The sequence below is a fragment of the Sceloporus occidentalis genome, unplaced genomic scaffold (assembly GCF_023333645.1).
Source record: "Sceloporus occidentalis isolate IW3139 unplaced genomic scaffold, rSceOcc1.0.p SCAF_111, whole genome shotgun sequence".
Lineage (NCBI taxonomy): Eukaryota > Metazoa > Chordata > Lepidosauria > Squamata > Phrynosomatidae > Sceloporus > Sceloporus occidentalis.
Window position 1 is genome coordinate 2,442,386 of NW_028317091.1, and position 20,641 is coordinate 2,463,026.

Here is a 20,641-nt window from a genome sequence, read left to right on the forward strand (position 1 = left end):
CGGAGGCTGAGATGGAACGGAAGGAAGGTTTACTTTACTGCGAAGGTGGTAGATAAATAGAACAGCCTCCCAGCAGAGGTGGTAGAGGGTAATACAGTGAGGGGATGTAAACATGCGCGGGATAGACATACGGCTCCTGAATCTAAGACGAGACCAACGACTGATTAAGGTTTGAGTCGTTACAGCAGGAGAGACGGGCGACTAGACGGGGGCCGAATGGGGCCAATCTAATTCCATATCTCTAGACCAAGGAGACTTTGAAATAGCGTGACTCTTTATACATAAACCCGTGTGTTTTTGCAGGTATCCTTTAACAATCAGAATTCTTCAGATATTTTTTGTCATTTTTTGGGGGGGTTGGAAAAAATTTGTTTTTTGGGTTACTCTTGACTTTTTCCTCCAATGTTACGAAAACCAGTCTTTTTCTGTCAATAAAAGAGCTTTTTGGATCCCTTCCACTTATTCATTTGACCTCCAGCCTTCAGAAACAGCCACCTGCATTAACCTGCTGTCTCTAGACAATGAAGACTGACGCGAGATTATCATCTCAGCTGGGCGACGGACTTCGGACAATGACTTTATCACTTCATATTTCAAAACTGCCCAGAAAAAAACCTTTTCTCCCAAGATTCTATAAAAGCTGCAAATCAGAACTCTTTGCGAAGAATTCCGCGTGATTGCAACGTCCTTCTGTACGCCAAGGTGAACGGGACGGGGATTTCCTTTCCTAATCTCGGATGATGAGACACGTCCTATTTATTTTACGGCCGATCTGTCCCCCCCCCCCCCCCAAATCCTGCATTTTACAGATCAGTTCACAAAATAAAAATATGTAATTGTGTTTGGAGATTAAAAAGAATAATATTTCTGTACTAGACGCTTACTGCATGCGGATACCACGGGATCAGCCATAGTTTAATATCCATGGGATAGCTGAATATCGCCTTTCTATTAATGGGGGGTGGGGGGCTCAGGGCAGTTATGGAGGGATTTCTCAGAATCTGGGGGGCTCTATTTCCCCGGACCATTTTTGGGGTAAAAGAGAACAATAGGCCCCTCCCCTACAGGGTTCACAGAGCATTTGTGTACAGTGGGGGTTAATTATAAAGAAAACCTACTCCCCAACCACTTACTGCTGTCTGGGAGTAGCCCCACCCACTCACCACTATCTGGGAGTAGCCCCACCCCCTGTGCACAGCTAACACTGCCCTGCCCCACACTCTAACTCCACCCCTCACAAAGCCACTTCCTCCAAAAGAGGCAGAGCTCCAGGAAGTCTGCCCAACTCGGTCCCCCGGTACAGCCGCTGCGCATGCGGGAGTTATCCGCTCTCCTAAAAAACCACAAGATGCGCCAGCGGCCTGAGACGCATGTCCAATAACAAACAGCTCCATGGGTAATTGGCGGCGCGTGCCGTGCAGCTTTAAAGGGCCCCCTCGCGCACCATGAAGCCGTGGGGGTCCCCGGCACTGCATCGCTTTCAGAGGGGGGGCCTACGAGTGAACGCACCTGACCCGATGTCTGAGATGATATATATAGAAATGGAAAGCAGTTAGCCCGGAACGCCTGCTATGTCTTCTAATAAGTCTTAAAAGTGCCGATAATTACTGCGCACTCCGCTGTATGATTTAGGGGTTTAATAAAGTAAATTAAAATAGCGCACGCTTTAATTACGCTAAGTGGCGTTTGTCATATGGAAAGAGCCCACGTCAGGAATATTAAGGGTTCCTCTGACAGGGTCTGAGATTAACAAGCCATCCCAAATTACCCTGCCAATCACGTTTCATTACTGAATCGATTATTTACCGCCATCATTTTCTAGATAAACGACACAAAATACATCGAAACCCAATTTCCTGGTCATTCGATTTCTCTGTGGCTCAAAGGGTTTATATCTATGAAAACAGGGTGCCCCCCCGTCTAGTCGCCCGTTCCTCCTGCTGTAAAGACTCAAACCTTAATCAGTCGTTGGTCTCGTCTTAGATTCAGGAGCCGTATGTCTATCCCATGCATGTTTAATACCCTCACTGTATTACCCTCTACCACTTCTGCTGGGAGGCTGTTCCACTTACCTACCACCCTTTGCAATCTACTTGAGCATGAGGAATTTGGGCATTTGACGGTCCAGCAAGGTGCGAGAATAGGAATAAGAACTATGCTCAAAGGGAAACACTAGCAACAAGCTTTAAAGTAACTGGTCAATGTGGACTTTTTCCACACACGCTTTGGCTAATTCCCTGCCGTCAGTTAATTGTTTAAATGTTCTTTTTATGTACACACACTACTGTTCAAAAGTTTGGGGTCACTGAGCTGTTTTAATAGAAAACGAGGACATTTCTGGCTGTAACATAATTACAAAAGGGTTTCTAACCATCAATTGATGGGAGTGATAAAGGGCCATTGGAGCATAGGAGTGATGGGAGTGATAAAGGGCCATTGGAACACAGGAGTGATGGGAGTGATAAAGGGCCATTGGAACACAGGAGTGATGGGAGTGATAAAGGGCCATTGGAACACAGGAGTGATGGGAGTGATAAAGGGCCATTGGAACACAGGAGTGATGGGAGTGATAAAGGGCCTAAAGTCCCTTTATCCTGTTTCCTGATACAATAGTCATTTGCAACATTAACCCCGTCTGCGTTGGATTTCTGATCCATTTCATGGACAAAATGTGCTAATTGACCCCAAACCTTTGAATGGCGGTGTGTTATGTTACATAAACCCCTCTTCCCGTATAAAGTCAGGTCTCTCCTTTTACACATTGGGCATTATATAGAAAGAATTATTCTAGCACACAGTGATGCACTCATCATAGCAACCATTCTAATGTTCCTGGAAAACTCTCCACTTTTGCCATTTTGCACCAGAATTGGGCTTTTTAAGTGACCTCGATGTCCTCTAACCCCCGTCTTCTGTCTCACTTTTTGGTGCGGGAGATATCGTATTAGAAGACGACGTGTTAGGGGTTAATAGAGTGAGGGATATCAGTAGACAAAGAATTGCTCGCATCTCTTAATAATACTGTTTTGCTAGAATATTAAAGGGGCAAGACCCTCAAAAAATGATTTATCATCCTTTTTGTCCTTCATCGCGGGCTGTTTCTATAAATTATTATAATGTATATGTCAGATTTAATAAAATTGGGATTACTGAATTTCAGTTTTCATGACAAAATTCTCATTGTTGCTATAGAGGGTGGTAGATAGGTGGAACAGCCTCTCAGCAGATGTGGTCTCATCTGAATCTAATACCAAACCAAGGACTTAAATTTCACATTTATTAAACTAGAATTCACACAGCCTCACTTACCATTTTCTCTGATTTCCGAGCGCCTGGCAGTCCTGCTCTTATCCAAAGACTAAAATGAACAAAGATAGAGCAAAGAGAGGAAAGGCTTTCGCTCCGGGAACCTTTAACAGGGTCTCGCCAAGCTGATGACTAAGCGCATCTTCTTAACAGTTCAAGGAACCGCGTTACAAATTTGTGTTTCGCATTAAAAATGGATAATATGTAACCGCCTGAGAATCACTCGACTGCATCATCTGGGATTCCCTTACAGCCCCGTCCTCAATTATCAGGTATATATTAATTTAATAAACACATTTTTTATACATTTCCAATCATATGCCGTCGTAGGACATTAACTTCGGGCCACGCTACTGTTCAAAAGTTTGGGGTCATTTATAAAAGCACATTTTGTCCATTAAAATAACATGAAATGGATCAGAAATTTAGCACAGACAGGGTTAATGTTGACTATTGTAGCTGGAATTTTTAATGGAATCTCTTCATAAGCGTACAGAGGCCTTTATCACTCCCATCACACCTGTGTTCCAAGGGCCCTTTATCACTCCCATCACACCTGTGTTCCAATGGCCCTTTATCACTCCCATCACACCTGTGTTCCAATGGCCCTTTATCACTCCCATCACTCCTGTGTTCCAATGGCCCTTTCTCACTCTCATCACTCCTGTGTTCCAATGGCCCTTTCTCACTCCCATCACTCCTGTGTTCCAATGGCCCTTTATCACTCCCACCACTCCTGCGTTCCAATGGCCCTTTATCACTCTCATCACTCCTGTGTTCCAGCAGCCCTTTATCACTCCTATCACACCTGTGTTCCAACAGCCCTTTCTCACTCCCATCACTCCTGTGTTCCAACAGCCCTTTCTCACTCCCATCACTCCTGTGTTCCAATGCTGATCCAAGTTTAAGTTTAAAAGGCTAATTAATGGTTAGAAAACCCTTTTTGTAATTATGTTACAACCAGAAATTTCCTTGTCACAGCCGAGTGACCCCAAAGTTTTGAATGGGTGTTGTATGTGTGTAAAAATCCAGAGGAGAGAGAGAGAAAGAGAGAGAGAGAGAGAGAGAGAGCGAGAGAGAGGAGAGAATGGGCATTGCGTAATAAAAGAAAAGATTGAAAAATGTGCTTTGATGTTCTGTTGACCTTATGACATCACTGAAATGATTACTAAAAACCATGATCACTAAGGGGGTCAAAGGTCAAAAGAGTAAAAAATCTTATGATCCAAAATAAATTTGCATTTGAAATTAAAGTAAGGAGACTTTTAGAGGTCAACCTCACCTTGTTTTAGCAGAAATAGGAGATTGCTGTATTTCATGTGATGTCTTCAAGGTTTCTGTGATCACTGAATGTATCACTAACCATCATTTTTGAGCATCATTTCGGCATAGCAACCAAAAATGCACTTAAACCAACTTATGAAATCTGTTTTTGTAACAGACCTTTAATGCGAGGATAAGAGATCATGGTCTAAATAACATTTTACACCGAGCCAACTTTTACTTATTACACATCCTAAAGATCTCCAGATCTCCTGTTCTATTAAACCATCAGGTCAAGATGGCAGCAGGTTATGCCACCGGCTGGCTTTTGGGTATAATTCTTCCATTTTAAGTCGCTGGTCAGACTGGGGAATTTTAGCTCTTGGAGTTCACGGCATGAGTTTTGACTCGTCCAGTAAAGACTTGGCATCACTAAGTAAGAATTAAGTCAAACGTTTGAGATACTTAAAGGTTACAATTGGGTTCCTCAATGTTTACTCCCTCATGGACATCAAATGGTTAAAAGGGTATTACCGTATTTGCTCGATTATAAGACGACCCTGATTATAAGACGACCCCCCAAATCTTAATATTAATTTAGGAAAAAAAGAAAAAGCCTGAATATAAGACGACCCTATAGGAAAAAAGTTTTACCAGTAAATGTTAATTCATTTAAACACTTTTTTTAATAAAAGCTATGCTTGAGAAAAATATTTTGGTTTTATTTCCTTCTATTTTCCAACCTGTCCCCCAGTTATGCACATCTGCCCCAGAAGTGCCTTATACCCCCTATATGCCACTGTGCCCCATGATATGCCTTTTAACCCTCTAAATGCCACAGTGCCCCATAATATGCCTTTTAACCCTATATGCCACTGTGCCCCATGATATGCCTTTTAACCCTATATGCCACTCTGGCACTTAGAGGGTTAAAAGGCATATTATGGGGAAGAGTGGCATATAGGGAGGTTTAAGGCATTTCAGGAGGCAGAGTGGCATTAAAGGGGTTAAAAGGCATTTCACAGAGCACTCTGCCTCCAGAAATGCCTCAAACCCACATTTAACACTCCCCCTCCCTCCTCCAAACTTACCGGTGCTTCTGAGTTGAGGGGGGGGCGCATAACACAGGAGGGTCCAGGTCCCCTGCATCTGAGCCGCAGGTGCTTAGTCCGGGCAGCATGTAGAGCTCCACGCGAATCGCGTAGAGCTCTAAGCACCGGGGACTCAGAAGCACCGGTACGTTGGAGGGGGCATAACACAGGAGGATGCAGGTCCCCTGCATCCTCCTGTGTTATGCCCCCCCCCTCCAACTTACCGGTGCTTCTGAGTCCCCGGTGCTTAGTCCGGGCAGCGTTTAGAGCTCTACGCGATTGTATCGTGTAGAGCGTAGAGCTCTACACGATACAATCGCGTAGAGCTCTACACGCAGCCCGGACTAAGCACCGGGGACTCAGATGCACCGGTAAGTTGGGTCGGGGGTTAACACAGGAGGATCCAGGTCCCCTGCATCTGGGTCCCCAGTGCTTAGTCCGGGAAGCGTGTAGAGCTCTACGCGATTGTATCGCGTAGAGCTCTACACGCAGCCCGGACTAAGCACCGGGGACTCAGAAGCACCGGTAAATTGGGGGGGGGGGATTAACACAGGAGGATCCAGGTCCTCTGCATCGCTGCGGGGGATCTGGATCTTAGTCTCATAATCAGACCTATTTGAGGTCTGATTATAAGACGACCCTGATTATAAGACGAGGGGTATTTTTCAGAGCATTTGCTCTGGAAAAAACCTCGTCTTATAATCGAGCAAATACGGTATTTCTAATTATTACTGTTGTTTTTTTCTACCAGCTGATTCTCTTTCTCTCTCTCGCTACACCAAATAAAGCTACGTAATGTGTAAAGATTGAAGAAAGGGAAGCTATCTCTCTCTTCTGATAAGTTGCCGATTGTTGCTGATTGGTTGAGACAGCCTTCGTGAGCAGAGAACAGGAAACTGATCAGGTAATGCTGGCTCTGCCACCAGCTGCCACCGCTGCTCAGATTCCCGAAAAGTTATACCAGATATTTTCAAAACAATTGCCATAACTGACTGAAAAATCAATTTACGGGGAGGTGAAAAGGTTAATATGTTGGGCAGGCTGGGTATGTGTGGCCCCCGTACCTGGGAACATCCCTGGAGTCCTCCCTTTTTCAGAATACAGGTGGGCGGTCCTGCTGATGTCAGTGGGCGGTCCTGCTGATGTCAGTGGGCGGTCCTGCTGAAAGCTGCCTTTTTGGAGGGGAAGTGGGTGGGGAGTGGGAAGTTCTCCATGGCGGCCCAGAGACCCAGAGAAGCAGCGCATCGCCCAGTGAAAGCCGAAAAGTTCCCCGGTATGGTGGCCACGTGCTGCCGGCGTGTAAAAAACAATGTGCAGCTGCACGGTGGCCCTTGGCATTAAAGTACCAGGGCCACTGGATACGGTTACTGTAAATTTCACGCATTCATTGCAATTATCGGCCCTTATTTCCGATGTTATTAAAACCACGTTTTCGAAGGTAAAGTTACTGCAGCGACTGATTAAAACTTCGATGCGCGCAGACAGGCCTGAACCAGCCGCACGGCAACCTTCCGGTTTGGATTTAACGCTAACATTTCACCGTTCCAGTAATGAGAAGAGACAGGAATTATTTTCTCCTTGTGGAAAGACCGCCAAAACGGCTATTAATACCCCCCGTGCAATGCGCGGACACCTCTACGTCCAGTCAAGTTAATTAGGCATATTTTGGGTGAGAATATGCTATTTAATGGTTGTCAGGTTTAACTAATGTTGCTCATAAAATTGGTTTTTATTTGTGACATTAATATATTTTTAGATAATTAATTTCTTGCGGTAAATGTTTTTTTCCTGACGCATTTCTTTCTGTTTTTTTTCATTTCAATTAACTCAATTCCTTCTGAAGCAGAAACGTATTTTCTTTGGACAGTTAATTTAAATGTGTTCCCCCAATTAACACTTCTTGCACCTATCAATTTATGCATTTAGGGATTAGTTCCTTTAACCCTTTGAATACCAGGCATCAGGACACGTGTCCCCCGTGGGAGGCCGGGCCAGGTTTCTTATAGTTACTAATTACTACTGGAACAAAAAATATCACCGCCGACGCAAGTCTTCATCTTCAATGGAGAATTAGAAAACTTCCTGGCCAGACATCATGGCCAATAAAAAGAACAGAAATATATCCTTCCGGAGAAAAAGATGGTCTGCGGTTACCACCACCATAAGTCGTCCGTTGCGAAGCTTTACAGCCCTCACTGTGGAGAACGTCCTTCTCTTACATTTGCTGTAACACGTGTACGTTTGAGCACTGACGTAACTACAGGGCTCTCAGTGCCTCTAAGGGGCCCTGGGCCGACCCCTGCGGCCTCTAATTCCTGTCTTCTTACATCCATTCAGAAGGGCTCTTCTGGAGACAGGAGCATATCCGGTTCTCGTGACGTCATGTGACCCTGCGGTCAAACTGAGGCTCAGAGAGAAAGCTGCAGGAGGGGTGAGCGCTAAGTGTGGGCGAGGGGTATGCATATGTGTTTGTATATATGTATGGATGAATGTGTAATTGTGTGTGTGTGTGTTTGAGCATGGATGTGTAATTGTGTGTATGTGTGTGAGCATGGATGTGTAATTGTGGGTGTGTGAGCATGGATGTGTATTTGGGGTGAGATGGAGTGTGTGTTAGTGAGTGTGTATAATTTGTGTGCGTTTACATGTGTGCCAGAGTGTATGTTGAAGGTGGGGGCATGGAGCAAAAAAAAATAAATAAATAAAAGGCACAGACAAGTTGTTTGGGGGCAATGATGGCACAGACCAGCTGTTCCATATGTAGATATGACCCATTTTCTTATAATGTTATACGGGGAACATGAAATACACGACAATAAAAAATCTCAAACATATAGATACATAGAACCCGGCCCATATCTAACCGATTAAAAAATTCACCGCTAAAGCCCTGCCATATTTCTGGTTTTAGGACAGAATTCTCTCGCATAATTCAGAGTCACGATTCCTGGCGTCTAATTCACTTTAGAGTTTCCGGGCCGCTGAATGCCATTCGTTCGGGATCCGTATCAGTGTCGCCGTATCTTATCTGCTACACGGAACCGCGGCTTTATCAAGGAGAAGCTGGCATGAGCCGCCGTTAATGAAACACCGTGGGAATGGAGCGCAAAGCGTCGGATTACATTTCTTGGTGTGCGGAGGTCTTTAGTGGTCTTTAGAGGTCTCAGTGGAAGTAGATCTCTCGGGTACAAAGAGGGACTCCAGGAACGCTGTCACCAGAACACAGAACTCCTATAAAAATACAATAAGAGGAATAATCCGTCACAAAATACATCACGGATATAATATATATTTATTAAATATTTAAAGGGAAAATGCTGTTTTTTTGTAAATGTTTCAATGTTTCATTTTAATTAACGGTAGAGTTACCCGATGAATAAACCGTATATTCAAGGTATAGAGGCAAGGAGAATCCCCGGGGTGACACAGGGTAGTGGGATGCATGATGGGGAATCGTGTGTGTGGTTATCTATTCAAGTTCTGGACTGTAAAACTTCAGCATACGTGTGGTTAACCTCTTAGATGCTGGAGTGCAAAACTTCCATGTGTGTGGTTAACCTTTTTAATGCTGAAGTGCAACTCATAAGTGTATGTAGATTACCTTTCAAGTGCTGGAGCACAAAATGATAGTGTGTGGTTAACCTCTTTGATGCTAGAGTGCAAAACGTCCGTGTATGCATTGCGCCACTTCCATACAGGCGTGCAATAGGAGTGTGGTGGCATAATGTAAAAAATGTGCCAAGTGGCACCATGGCAGCGATGCATGGGTATGGGACATGGTTACTATTATGCTGTGTTAGGGCCATTTTTTTTTCTTTCTGATTTGACCCAGACTAGTGACTGGCGGCTGCCAAATACCTTGGAAAAGGAAAGTGTGACGTAAAGTTGGCCGTCCAACGTGGCCGGCAGATAAAATATTGGGACCTTCTGGACCTTGAGTCCATCACAGCAGCTCAACACATGCCTCTGGCACCTAACGTGTTAACGGACACTTTCCATCTGCCTTCACGCTCTTCAAGGTAATTTCTTGGTGGATTTGATTTCGTGTCCCTCGTTGCGCGCTCAGTTTTTGTAGAGTAAAGTTCAAAATAACCGATGTGACTGAGTTTACAGGCCAGCAAGTGCTGAGTATCACATATTTCGGTCAAGTGAAGTGTGACTGAACAAAGTCGTGTAAAGCTCGGCTATTCCAGTAAATCAGTCACCTCTCACCGCGTCTTCTTCTGAGAACATGTTTGTCTAATTAAACAACCGGTGAGTGAAGGCGGAATACCGGGAACCTTAACGTGGGACTGCCACGTCTCAAAAGTACTACATGTTACAGTTCTGTACCCCACATTAATCTATGTCATAATGTTCACGTGTTTACATGTATTAAAAACCCAGTTTATGTGTATACTATGGGAGCATGCATCTATTACCATGATTATTCCCCCCCCCCCCGCCTCATTATCTCTCCAGTGGCATCTTCAGGAATGGCTCAGGATATAACTCAGGATCCTGGCGCCTGGGGCAAGGTCAGAGGTCGTCACATCTGTTTCCAGAAATGGAGGGATGCCCAAGGAGACACACCTCTAGGTGTCATTTTTTGGCGCTAGGGGTAGCCACCCCTATTGGAAATACACACGGGGGCCACATACAAAAAAAAGGTCCCTTGTAACCTCTAATGGGGCTGATGGGAATGGCAGCTGGCGAGTGAAAAATAAACCAATCAGCAACTTATAAATCAGGGAGAGAAAACTAAATGGGGAGGAATAATCATGCAGATCCAGAGAACAGGAAGCCAAGATGGCTGCACCCTTGTTGTACAGATAAACGGGATTGTAACACATATCCGTATGCTTATGTTATTCTCTAAACTGCATAGGTTTATTGTGCTTACATATTTTTCTACATTATCCCCTCTTCTATTTGAGAGAAAAAAGTAGAAAATAGTTAGTGGGTTTTAAAAATATATTTAACCCTATGAGTGCTCCCCCAACATTTCAAGTGTCCAAACTGGGACGTCTTTTTTGGGAGGTATAGCCAGAGGTGAGAACGGGTGAAGCGAGAGCCATAAGAAACGGACCCAAAGCCAGAGAGCGGATTGGAGGTCAGCCCAGGATCTTGCGGCTTTAGAGCGCTGTGAGGTGGCCATGACGGAACATCAACACAGACCTCCATTGACCCTACAAGGTCCCTGAGCCGGTCAAAAGTGGTCAAAGGAGGTCCCCCAACCAGCTCATGATCCTCAATGCCTGCAAAAGCGGGACAGTGGACCAGCTCGGTGGGACAGAGCCCAATCTGGGACTGTTGTTGTTATAATACATAATAAAATTTATTGTCTTCTCATTATGGATCAGATAGGTAGAAAGAAAATGTATGATTAAAGAGCATTATCACCCCCAAAAAATAATTCAGTATATCTCCTAGAATGAACACAAATAGAAAACCGAAATCCCACGTGTGAATATAAAATAAAAATAAATACTTCCCACAATGAGAGCAGCTACCAAACAACACTCTTCCTCAAAGTGTATACAGAAGCAAACCAGGAATAATGGAGCGCATATACATAGGGGAAGAAAAATAATGTATATGTATATGCGCTCCATTATTCCTGGTTATCTCCTAGAATGCCATGAAGGGTTAAAGGTCTTAAAATCCATTGATTACTCAACTTTTGAACCAAGCCATTTATTTTTTATAAAAAATCCCCTTAAATACGGTAATAATGATAATAAATGTGCAAAACATTTAAAAAATATATATATATTATTTTGGAAACACCATTCTATATGTTTATGGAGTGTATAGAGCTTTAATATGTAAGATTTGGGAAAACTACGGGTTCCCCTAATAAAGTAACATTCATGTAAGAATAAGAAACGCACCTCATGTCCTCGCAGTAAACACGTTAGAGATAATTAACTCCGTTACTATTGATTCATTACTATGTATTTTGACCTCTTGTCTCTTAAGGACTTTTAATAAATTAGTATCTTAATATCTGTTGTTATCCCTAGCACAGGGGAATTTACGCTGACAGGGAAGGGGGATTATGATGTGCTGGGTCCAAAGATCATACGTTTATTGTGAATAATTACCAGATACACGGCTGACTTAGTAAATTCACTAAACCGGGGCTTGTAATGACGTGTAATTCGAAGAAATTATTATTTTCGTGTTCATGAAAAGCGATTATGGCTATAAAAAAAAAAGAGGAAGAATGTGTTAATTATGGACACTTGTGACTATTTAAGGGAATTTAAAAAAAAATTATAAATAAAACAGAAAATACATTTAATGAGGGTAAAATCTGTATGTGCGATTGGTTCATTTTTTAACTCTTTGAAGATATAAGGTATTTTTCACTTAAAGGCACAAGCAGTTACAGCATTTTCATTATGTCTTCATCTAACCCTAATTCAGCCTCCCAGCAGAGGCGGTAGATACAGCGAGGGAATTCACACACGAATCTAAGACGAGACCAACGACCGATTAAGGTTTGAGTCCAGCAAGAAACAAGCAGACTAGACGGGCCAAATGGGGCCGATCTGCCGGCAAATTCTGTGCTATGTTCTTATGGGAAATGGGGCTTTTGGGAGTTCTGAATTTCCTCTCAGGTGCATGGAAGCGGGAGAGAGAGTGAGTGCATGGTGTTAGAGTGAGTGTGTGTTTTACTGTATGGTGTTGGAGTGTACATGTGTCATTGTATGTGTTAGTATATGATGTTTACAAATATGAAAATATAGAGGTGCTCAAACGAAGTAAAAAGCAAATAAACTATATATGCCACAAAAGTACTTTATTAAGCACAATAGTGCTGAAATACCATGTAGTAAGGTAAATAAATATATACATGGAAGAAGAGCGGAGAATGCATAAGAGATCCCCAAAGTTTCGACACAGAGGTCTTTGTCAAGGGTGATCTAGCTGGTATTTGGCAGTGAAGCGCTATATAAAGCAAAAATGCGCTAAAAAATGCAAAAAATCAATGTAGCTGTGCTCCCTGCGCGCTGTTTGTATGACGTCACGACGCCATGCGTTCCATTTCGCACATGCGCACCAAAGGAGTATGTATAACATGGCAATCATCAGTGTGCCACGAGATCTTGTGGTGATGCCACAACCGCAAGGGATTGTGGGTAGGTGCATGCAAATAGGGTTAACAATGATCACCTTTCGCCTCTATATAGACTTTATACATAAATCCCTTGAGAGCAAATGTCCGCTGTACTGGGGCAGCCGGTCCAAAAAAGAAAACCAGGAGAGGGAGAAGCAGCCCCTGGAGACGGCATATCACTGGAAAAAATGAAAAACATATTACCCATAATCTATCCACACAGGAACGAGCGTCTATTAACCCCTCCAATCCCAGGGGTTTTTGGTACCTCACGTCCCGGAGCAATTTTGCCATTTTTACGGTATGTCGGTTCAGCGATTATTCTCCTTTCCTGTGAGTAGTGCACCCATGTAAACTATATATTGTTTTTTCAAGGAGAGATAGAGCTTTCTTTTGATACCATAGTTGGATGATTAGCTGAAAATTTAGAATGAGTAAAAACTAGCGAAAATTAGAAAAAAAAACACGAATTTTTTTTTTTTATTTTTTTTTTTTTACAAATTTTCCCTCTGAATCCTCACAAAATTAGGCAAAGTGATGGAAAATCCAGCTATGGTATCAAAAGAAAGCTCTCTCTCCTTGAAAATATAATATATAGTTTACATGGGTACACTATTCACAGGAAAAGAGAATAATCGCTGAACCGACATACCCCAAAAATGGCAAAATTGCTCTGGGCTTTGAGGTACCAAAACCCCCTGGGACTGAAGGGGTTAAAAATTAGTATTTTTATTTACACATACATATAATTTCTTATGTAATTAACTTTATTTTGTGTACTGAACTGAAAAAAAGGTGAATTTCCAATCTTTGATTTTTATTTCGGACACGCGCTCGTACAAAGTTTGTTCAAACAAAATGAGTTGTGGACCAAAACGTTACAATAACTCCCGTGAAATCTCACTTTTGCTCCGGAGATACGAGGTATGAAAGCCGAATAAGGTTTTGTTAATCAAAACGGGCACCGTGAATATTCCTCCCTCTGTTCTGAATAACAATCATACATTTTGTTTTATTGGAGCATAGAAACATGATTCGCTCTTAAAGGTCACTTTATTCTGATTAATATTTTTTTCTTTTTGTGCTAACCATTGATTGCAATTGTTTTCTACTTAATTTTTGTAAAAATACCCTGTTTGACTTAAATAAAATGCTGCATTTTGCCACAAATGACACATAAATCAGAGTGATTGTACTGAAAATGCATCTCTCAGTAGGTAAATAGAACAAGTTACTGTGCATAGAATGTGATCATGTAGTCTTGCAGCTATGGTGGTGGCCTTGTGGGAACGTGGACCAGTGGTGTACTTAGGGGGGTCGGTCCGCAGTGGGTGCCACAATGGCACACAGAGGTCCCAAAGTCTCCCAGAAATTCCCTCTCTCTCTCAGTATCTACCTACCGACCACTCTAGTGTGCCTGTCTCCTTTCCCGAAGCTACCCCCTCTTTTCTTGCCTGTTCTTGTTCTTCTGTCTTCTTTCCTCTGTTCTACCACTTCCGCCCATGTCTTCTTTTTTCGACTGCTTCTCCGTGAACCAGACCAACCAGAGCGCTTCTGTGACAGGGCGAGCATCCGAGCTCAGCCTATCCCTGATTGAAGGATTCGGTAGAGGCCGTCTCTGTGGCTTTGCAATATGCGAGAGACCATGAGTAAGAGTGGGTGTGAGTAAGAGTGGGTGTGAGTAAGAGTGGGTGTTTTTACATTTGTGTGGAGGGGGGGATGCCAAATATAGGATCTTACCCTGGGTGCCAAATACTTTAGGCCTTTGTGGGCAGGGGTAACCCCAAACACCTCTATCACCCGGAGAAGCGGAGTAACCCGGGGAGCCATGATATGATTATTAGGCATGATCAGTTAGAAAGCTATTGGCTACGTACACAATGCATTTTACAAAAAAAACCTAACTTTGAAATTCACAGGCTTTCACAAAAATTATATGGGCTGTGTAAGCTTGGCGAATATCGTCTTATCTTCTTCTCCTCCTCCTTCTCAACTCCTCTTCCTCTCTCCTCCTCTATCCCTTTCCTTTTTTTCCCACCCTACTTCCTACCCTGACACGTACTTCCTACCCTGACACGTTCATTCGTGGTAAAAGCACACTGCGCTAGCAGGGTCATGTGTATAACAATCAGTATAATAAACACATTTATTTCCTCTGCTTCCAAGAATTACTTTGCATACAATTTCAAGGGTTAATTTGATACAAGTGGTCCTCTGAAGAGGGGGCGGGGCGTTCAAGTGCCAGCACTGGCCATTCAACGGCGGCTCTTCGCTTACTAGAAGCCGGTACATAGAAACAATCACCCCGTACAGAATGAATGAGCAATTATCTCTGGCAGTTGCTAGGCAACCATGAAGCATTTCAAGCATGTTATTTGAAACAAGGACTTTTCAGGGATCGCGGATAAAAGGAATATTCATATTTAGACATCTGGATTATAGAGACAGTAATTAGGGCAAAAGATACATAAATTATACAAAAGGGAAAGGTAAAAATCTGCATTAAAATGTATGCATTAAGTGTAATGTTATCAGCGTGTAGTAAACAGCCTGTCCATGCGCATCCAGTATAAATATCGCTGCTTTTGCTCTGGAAAGGGAAACATTTTATTATATACCTTTTTTTGCATGACCTTCTGCCTGATTAGCAACTTGAGATCCAATGCCATTCTACAAACAGATGTCTGATAGCAGATTAGACCTATTTGGCCCCTCTATGCTTTCCTGTTGTATTTCCATGAATGGGATAGGCATATGGCTATGGAACGGCCCCCCAGCAGAGGTGGTAGAGGGTAATACAGTGAGGGTATTAAACACGCATGGGGCAGACATACGGCTCCTGAATCTAAGACGAGACCAACGACTGATTAAGGTTTGAGTCTTTACAGCAGGTGAAACGGGAGACTAGACGGGGGCCGAATGGGGCCGATCTGCTGGCAGGTTGAGCATTCACATGGTACGGGCATCCGCATTGAAGCATGCTTCCACCATAACTGATGTTTACTGTTCATAAACCCATCATACCGAATGTGTATTAATGGAAAGACATACAGCAATTAGGTCTGTGTGATAGGTGTGATGAGAATGATTGGAAGAGATTAAAGGTGATGAAGAGAGGCAGGATTCACAGGCCCGGCTGAAAATACAGCAAAATGGTATTTTATAAAAAAAAAAATATATATATATATATAGTGCATTCCATATAAGTACATAATGATTTAAAAAGCTAAGAATGTTGGAAAAAAGGTCTAACAGCACCTTTGTAAACACTATTAGACAGACGTATAGAACGGTAACATAATGCTTACAAAAAGTGACAATCCACTCAAATAAGTTTATTTTTTGTTAGCTTATGTTTCTTGATGCATTATAACTAGTCCCTGATGAAGTCAGTATATGACAAAACGCGTTGGACTTTTTTTAAACATAAAGTGTTTTTAAATGGCTATTGCAAATAAATCACTTCTGGAAGATACCCTGCCTGCTATTCGTTTGTATCCAGCAGATGACCGGGTTCCAGCAAACCTCCAGGATTCCTAACATACAGGTTATCTTAAAGGCGCAGTACCTACTACAATCTTGTGAGTGTGGCACAACTAGTGGGGGCTGGTTTAAACCTTTTAAACGTTATTGCACCGTTTGTGGTTTTCATTCTTTTTACGGAGTACTTTTAAAGCTGTATGCCCAGAATTTGTTCTGTTTTTTTCCATATATCTGTTGTAAGGGGCTTTTTGAAGGAGGAGTCCTAAAGCTAAGTACCCTGTTTTTATATTATGTTTCATTCTTGTAGAACACAGTTACAATTTTATTGAATCCGCTCAAAGTGTCTTTAAAGTTTCAGTTGCGTTGGTCGACCCAGTCAAGGAATAGTACCTGGAAATGGCGAGGTTGGGAAACGCTATCTAATAATGGCCGACAGATGATTAAGAGTCGATCCCTTTTTCGGCTAAAACCAATTTAATAATTCACTACCGTATTCCTATAATTCTTGGCTCCCGCTGCCCATTCAGGCTGCCAGTTTTGCAGATAGGAATGACTATAAAAGAATAGAATTCTATTGTGGCGGTTCCAGCCGAGACAGAAGGCCTCCTCTAGGAGTATAAATCGGTGGTTATATCAAGAATTAACGGTACGAGCAGCTGGTTGTTCTATGAGGGTCTCCATATCCCTGGCACATAAATACCTCGCTGTCCTTTCTACTGAATGAGCTCATTAAATCCCTCTTTATACCGGAGAGAAGGTTTATTATCACTTCCTCTCCGATTGTATTTTGGATGTGCAGTCCCAACAGCCGTATCATTTTGCATTTGTGTTTCTCCAAACAAGTAAAAACGCTCCAGGAAGCAAACCTCTACACAATTAACCTTACAACAGCTGCGAGTTCTGTTCTGCTGCTGTCGCTGATCGCCTGGACTCCAAAAAGTAACGCGGACCGCGGGATAATTCACCTAGTTCATTCAATTTAGTTCCATTTCCTATACTGTTGAAAAGGAATATTCAAATATAAACATAAGACCCGTTTGGCCCATCATATTTGCCCGTTATTACTATTTGAGAGTTTAGCAAATATAAGAAAAGTACCTTGGAATCTAGAAATGGGCCATTAAGACGAGGTCTCTGCATTAAGTTGTATGAGTGCACTATGGGTCAGCAGGGCCGCCATCATAAATCTTGGGGCCCAATACAGACTTAAAAGCCTGAGTCCCCATGTCCCTCACATTGTCCTGCCCAGTGCTCTGGCCATGTTCCACCCATCGCCCCAGCTTATAATTCTCCCATAAGCACAACTTATGCTTCTAACATGCATACATCCGAACACGCAAACTAGTTGTATCACTTACTCACTCTAACACCTACACACACACACACAAATTCTCTCTCCTGCTCCTCCTCTCCAAGGCACCACTAACCCTAGACTCACCCCTGACACTCCAACAACATGTGATGATACACACACTCAAGCTAACACACTCACACACATTCTAACACCAAACACTAACAACCATGAACTCTGCACCATACACTTGCAAAGACTAACACCTTACAGTAACATACACACGTTAATACCATCACAATATATTACCGTATTTGCTCGATTATAAGACAAGGTTTTTTCAGAACAAATGCTCTGAAAAATACCCCTCGTCTTATAATCGGGGTCATCTTATAATCAGACCTCAAATAGGTCTGACTATGAGACGACTAAGATCCAGATCCCCCGCAGCTGCAGGGGACCTGGATCCTCCTGTCTATCCCCCCCCCCCCCCACTTACCGGTGCTTCTGAGTCCCCGGTGTGCAGCCGAGGCAGTGTGTAGATGTCTAAGCAATTCGCGTAGACAACTTACGCTGCAGCCGGAAGGAGGTTTGGCTAGCAGCGGGGGTTTCCGCGTCCATCGCGCAGACCTTCCCCGGCTGTCAGAGATCAGGCCCTTCTGCATGGCTGGACCCAGTTTGCCACAGAACTGGGCATACCCCGTTTGCAGTAGCCCTGTGAGCCAGTAAACATATGTTTGCCTTGATTATTAATAAAACTGGCTATACAATATTTATGTCTTAACGACCCCCCTCAAAAAAAAAAAAAAAAAAGATCAAACCTGAAAGCCTTACATACACATAAACATTACCTGATAGAAACAGTTGTGCTTCTGGTAAAATTGCAATTCCTTATCTGTCCTCTAGATGTCTCCAGTGACTGGTAAATTGTAATTCCACATCTAACCTCTAGACGTCTCCTGCTTCCACAAACCACTACGTTAAGGTTCTATACCCCGGATAAAATCTCTCCAATTTATGATCCCTTAGCACATATCTTCACACGTCTGGAATCGGTATCCTTATTGCACCAGGTCAGTTGGAGTTCCTATGACTAGTTGAGGAAGAGAAATAAATAAATGTCATATTGTAATGGAATCCATTACACTTGTTAAACATTTCATAACACTTTCCTACTCTCCGGCTTCAATAAAAATACATCTGGTTCTTGAAATTAAAGACATCTGTGCTATTGTGATTGAAGCAAACTTAGCTAATTGTTTGTGACTTAACATTGTCCTTTTTTATTTTGTGGGAGCCGAGAGGAAGGAGTATTCTTAACCCCTTAATGACAAAGCCCGTACATGTATGGGCTCAAAACGCATTATTTTCAATGGGTTTAGGGGCCGCCCATTGTCCTTAAGGGGTTAATTATTTATTTTGGATAAGAAAAAAAGCAGGAAGTGAAAGAAAAAGGAATTTTATTCGGTGCTTGCGTTTTATATGTTTCCAGTTGGAGATGACACTTTTTTTGGTGTCAGAATGGAGGGGAAGGAAGGGTTCAATCACCGGATTAACCATTTGCATGCCTTAAAGGTTACTATGGTTCACGGTGACTTAAAGTTAACATTCATTAGATGCGGCACATTTATTGCAAGCAACGCAGCACAATTCACAGTAATAAAAGTCTTCATACATGAGGTTGAATTATTTTTCCACTTGACCTTAGAGAGAGGCCATAGCTATGGTTATGTGTCATAGTTTAATACTATAATAAAACATTTATACAGTCTATACAAATTTAAGAACTAGAGTCAAGGTTCTAAGATTTAAGGGCAGTCTGGCGTTTCCCGTGGATACTTAGCTCCTACTCCGTTAAAGCCTCTTATTTTCCACTTATTATGGGCATTAATCGATGTTGTGCAGTTTTAGGACCCCCCCCCCCCCCCGTGTGCTTACTGATATCCCACATACCCTGGTACCTGATAGACGGCGAGGACCAGCCCGGAATCCCTAGCTGGGTTATAAGAGAAGATAGATCTTCCAAGATCTCTTTCTAGATTGTCCCTAAACGAAAGTTGCCATCCCGATTTGACCCTGTTAAGAATCCGCACCATATTTCCCAAGAGTTCCTCTTTAGGAGAAAGGGTCCCTTTTTGAGATCCAAATAGTTGCGCCCCTGATGCCCCCTCTCCTCACCTGATGCCCCTCCTTTCTAAGAGCTCAGAATGTTTGCTGGGTATGAGTGTATCGCAGGGTTCTACCTAGTCCGGTCCATCTAGACGGTTTTCCCTGATGTAAGACTCAGCTCTTGATCAGTCGTTGGTCTCGTCTTAGATTCAGGAGCCGTATGCCTATCCCATGCATGTTTAATACCCTCACTGTATTACCCTCTACCACCTCTGCTGGGAGGCTGCTCCACTTATCTTACATCCTCTCAGTAAACATTCATTACATTCCATCTAAACTAGGGCTGCAACTAACGATTATTTTAATAATCGATTAGTTGGCCGATTATTTTTTCGATTAATCGATTAATCGGATAAAAAAAAACAATATGCAAATTTTTTGTTTATTTAAAATAATTTAATGAACTGGATGTTAAAAAACAACTTAAAATTTACATTAACATTCTTATTTTGTTATGATGTAATAAAAAAACAATATTTTCAAAGTACAAAAACCCAAACACAATATTTATGAAACAAAATAACCCCAAACATTCTGAAAAGAGGTGGACTATTACTGTTCAAGAAACTTTGCACCCGGCACTTTGCACCCAGCCCTGGCACTTTGCACCCAGCACTTTGCCCCACCCCTGGCACTTTGCACCCAGCCCTGGCACTTTGCACCCAGCACTTTGCCCCAGCCCTGGCACTTTGCACCCAGCCCTGGCACTTTGCACCCAGCACTTTGCACCCGGCACTTTGCACCCAGCCCTGGCACTTTGCACCCAGCACTCAGCACTTTGCCCCAGCCCTGGCACTTTGCACCCAGCACTTTGCACCCAGCCCTGGCACTTTGCACCCAGCCCTGGCACTTTGCACCCAGCCCTGGCACTGTGCCCCTGCACCCAGTCTCCTGCCCTGCATCCCCACCCCCACTCTGCCCTGCACTCAGTCT

At 43.0% G+C, this 20,641-nt stretch overlaps 1 protein-coding gene across 1 annotated transcript in view; it reads right to left on the minus strand.

Moving 5' to 3' along the window:
* Positions 1-14,595, minus strand: part of LOC149283143 (L-gulonolactone oxidase-like) — a 69,883-nt gene extending 55,288 nt beyond the window's left edge. The window contains exons 1-3 of the mRNA XM_089497966.1: positions 14,506-14,595; positions 14,220-14,389; positions 3,310-3,358 (exon numbers count right to left, since the gene is read on the minus strand). Coding sequence (XP_089354092.1) covers positions 3,310-3,358; positions 14,220-14,389; positions 14,506-14,595 — 309 coding nt within the window. The remainder of the gene's footprint in view (positions 1-3,309; positions 3,359-14,219; positions 14,390-14,505) is intronic.
* Between the last annotated feature and the right edge of the window lie 6,046 nt (positions 14,596-20,641).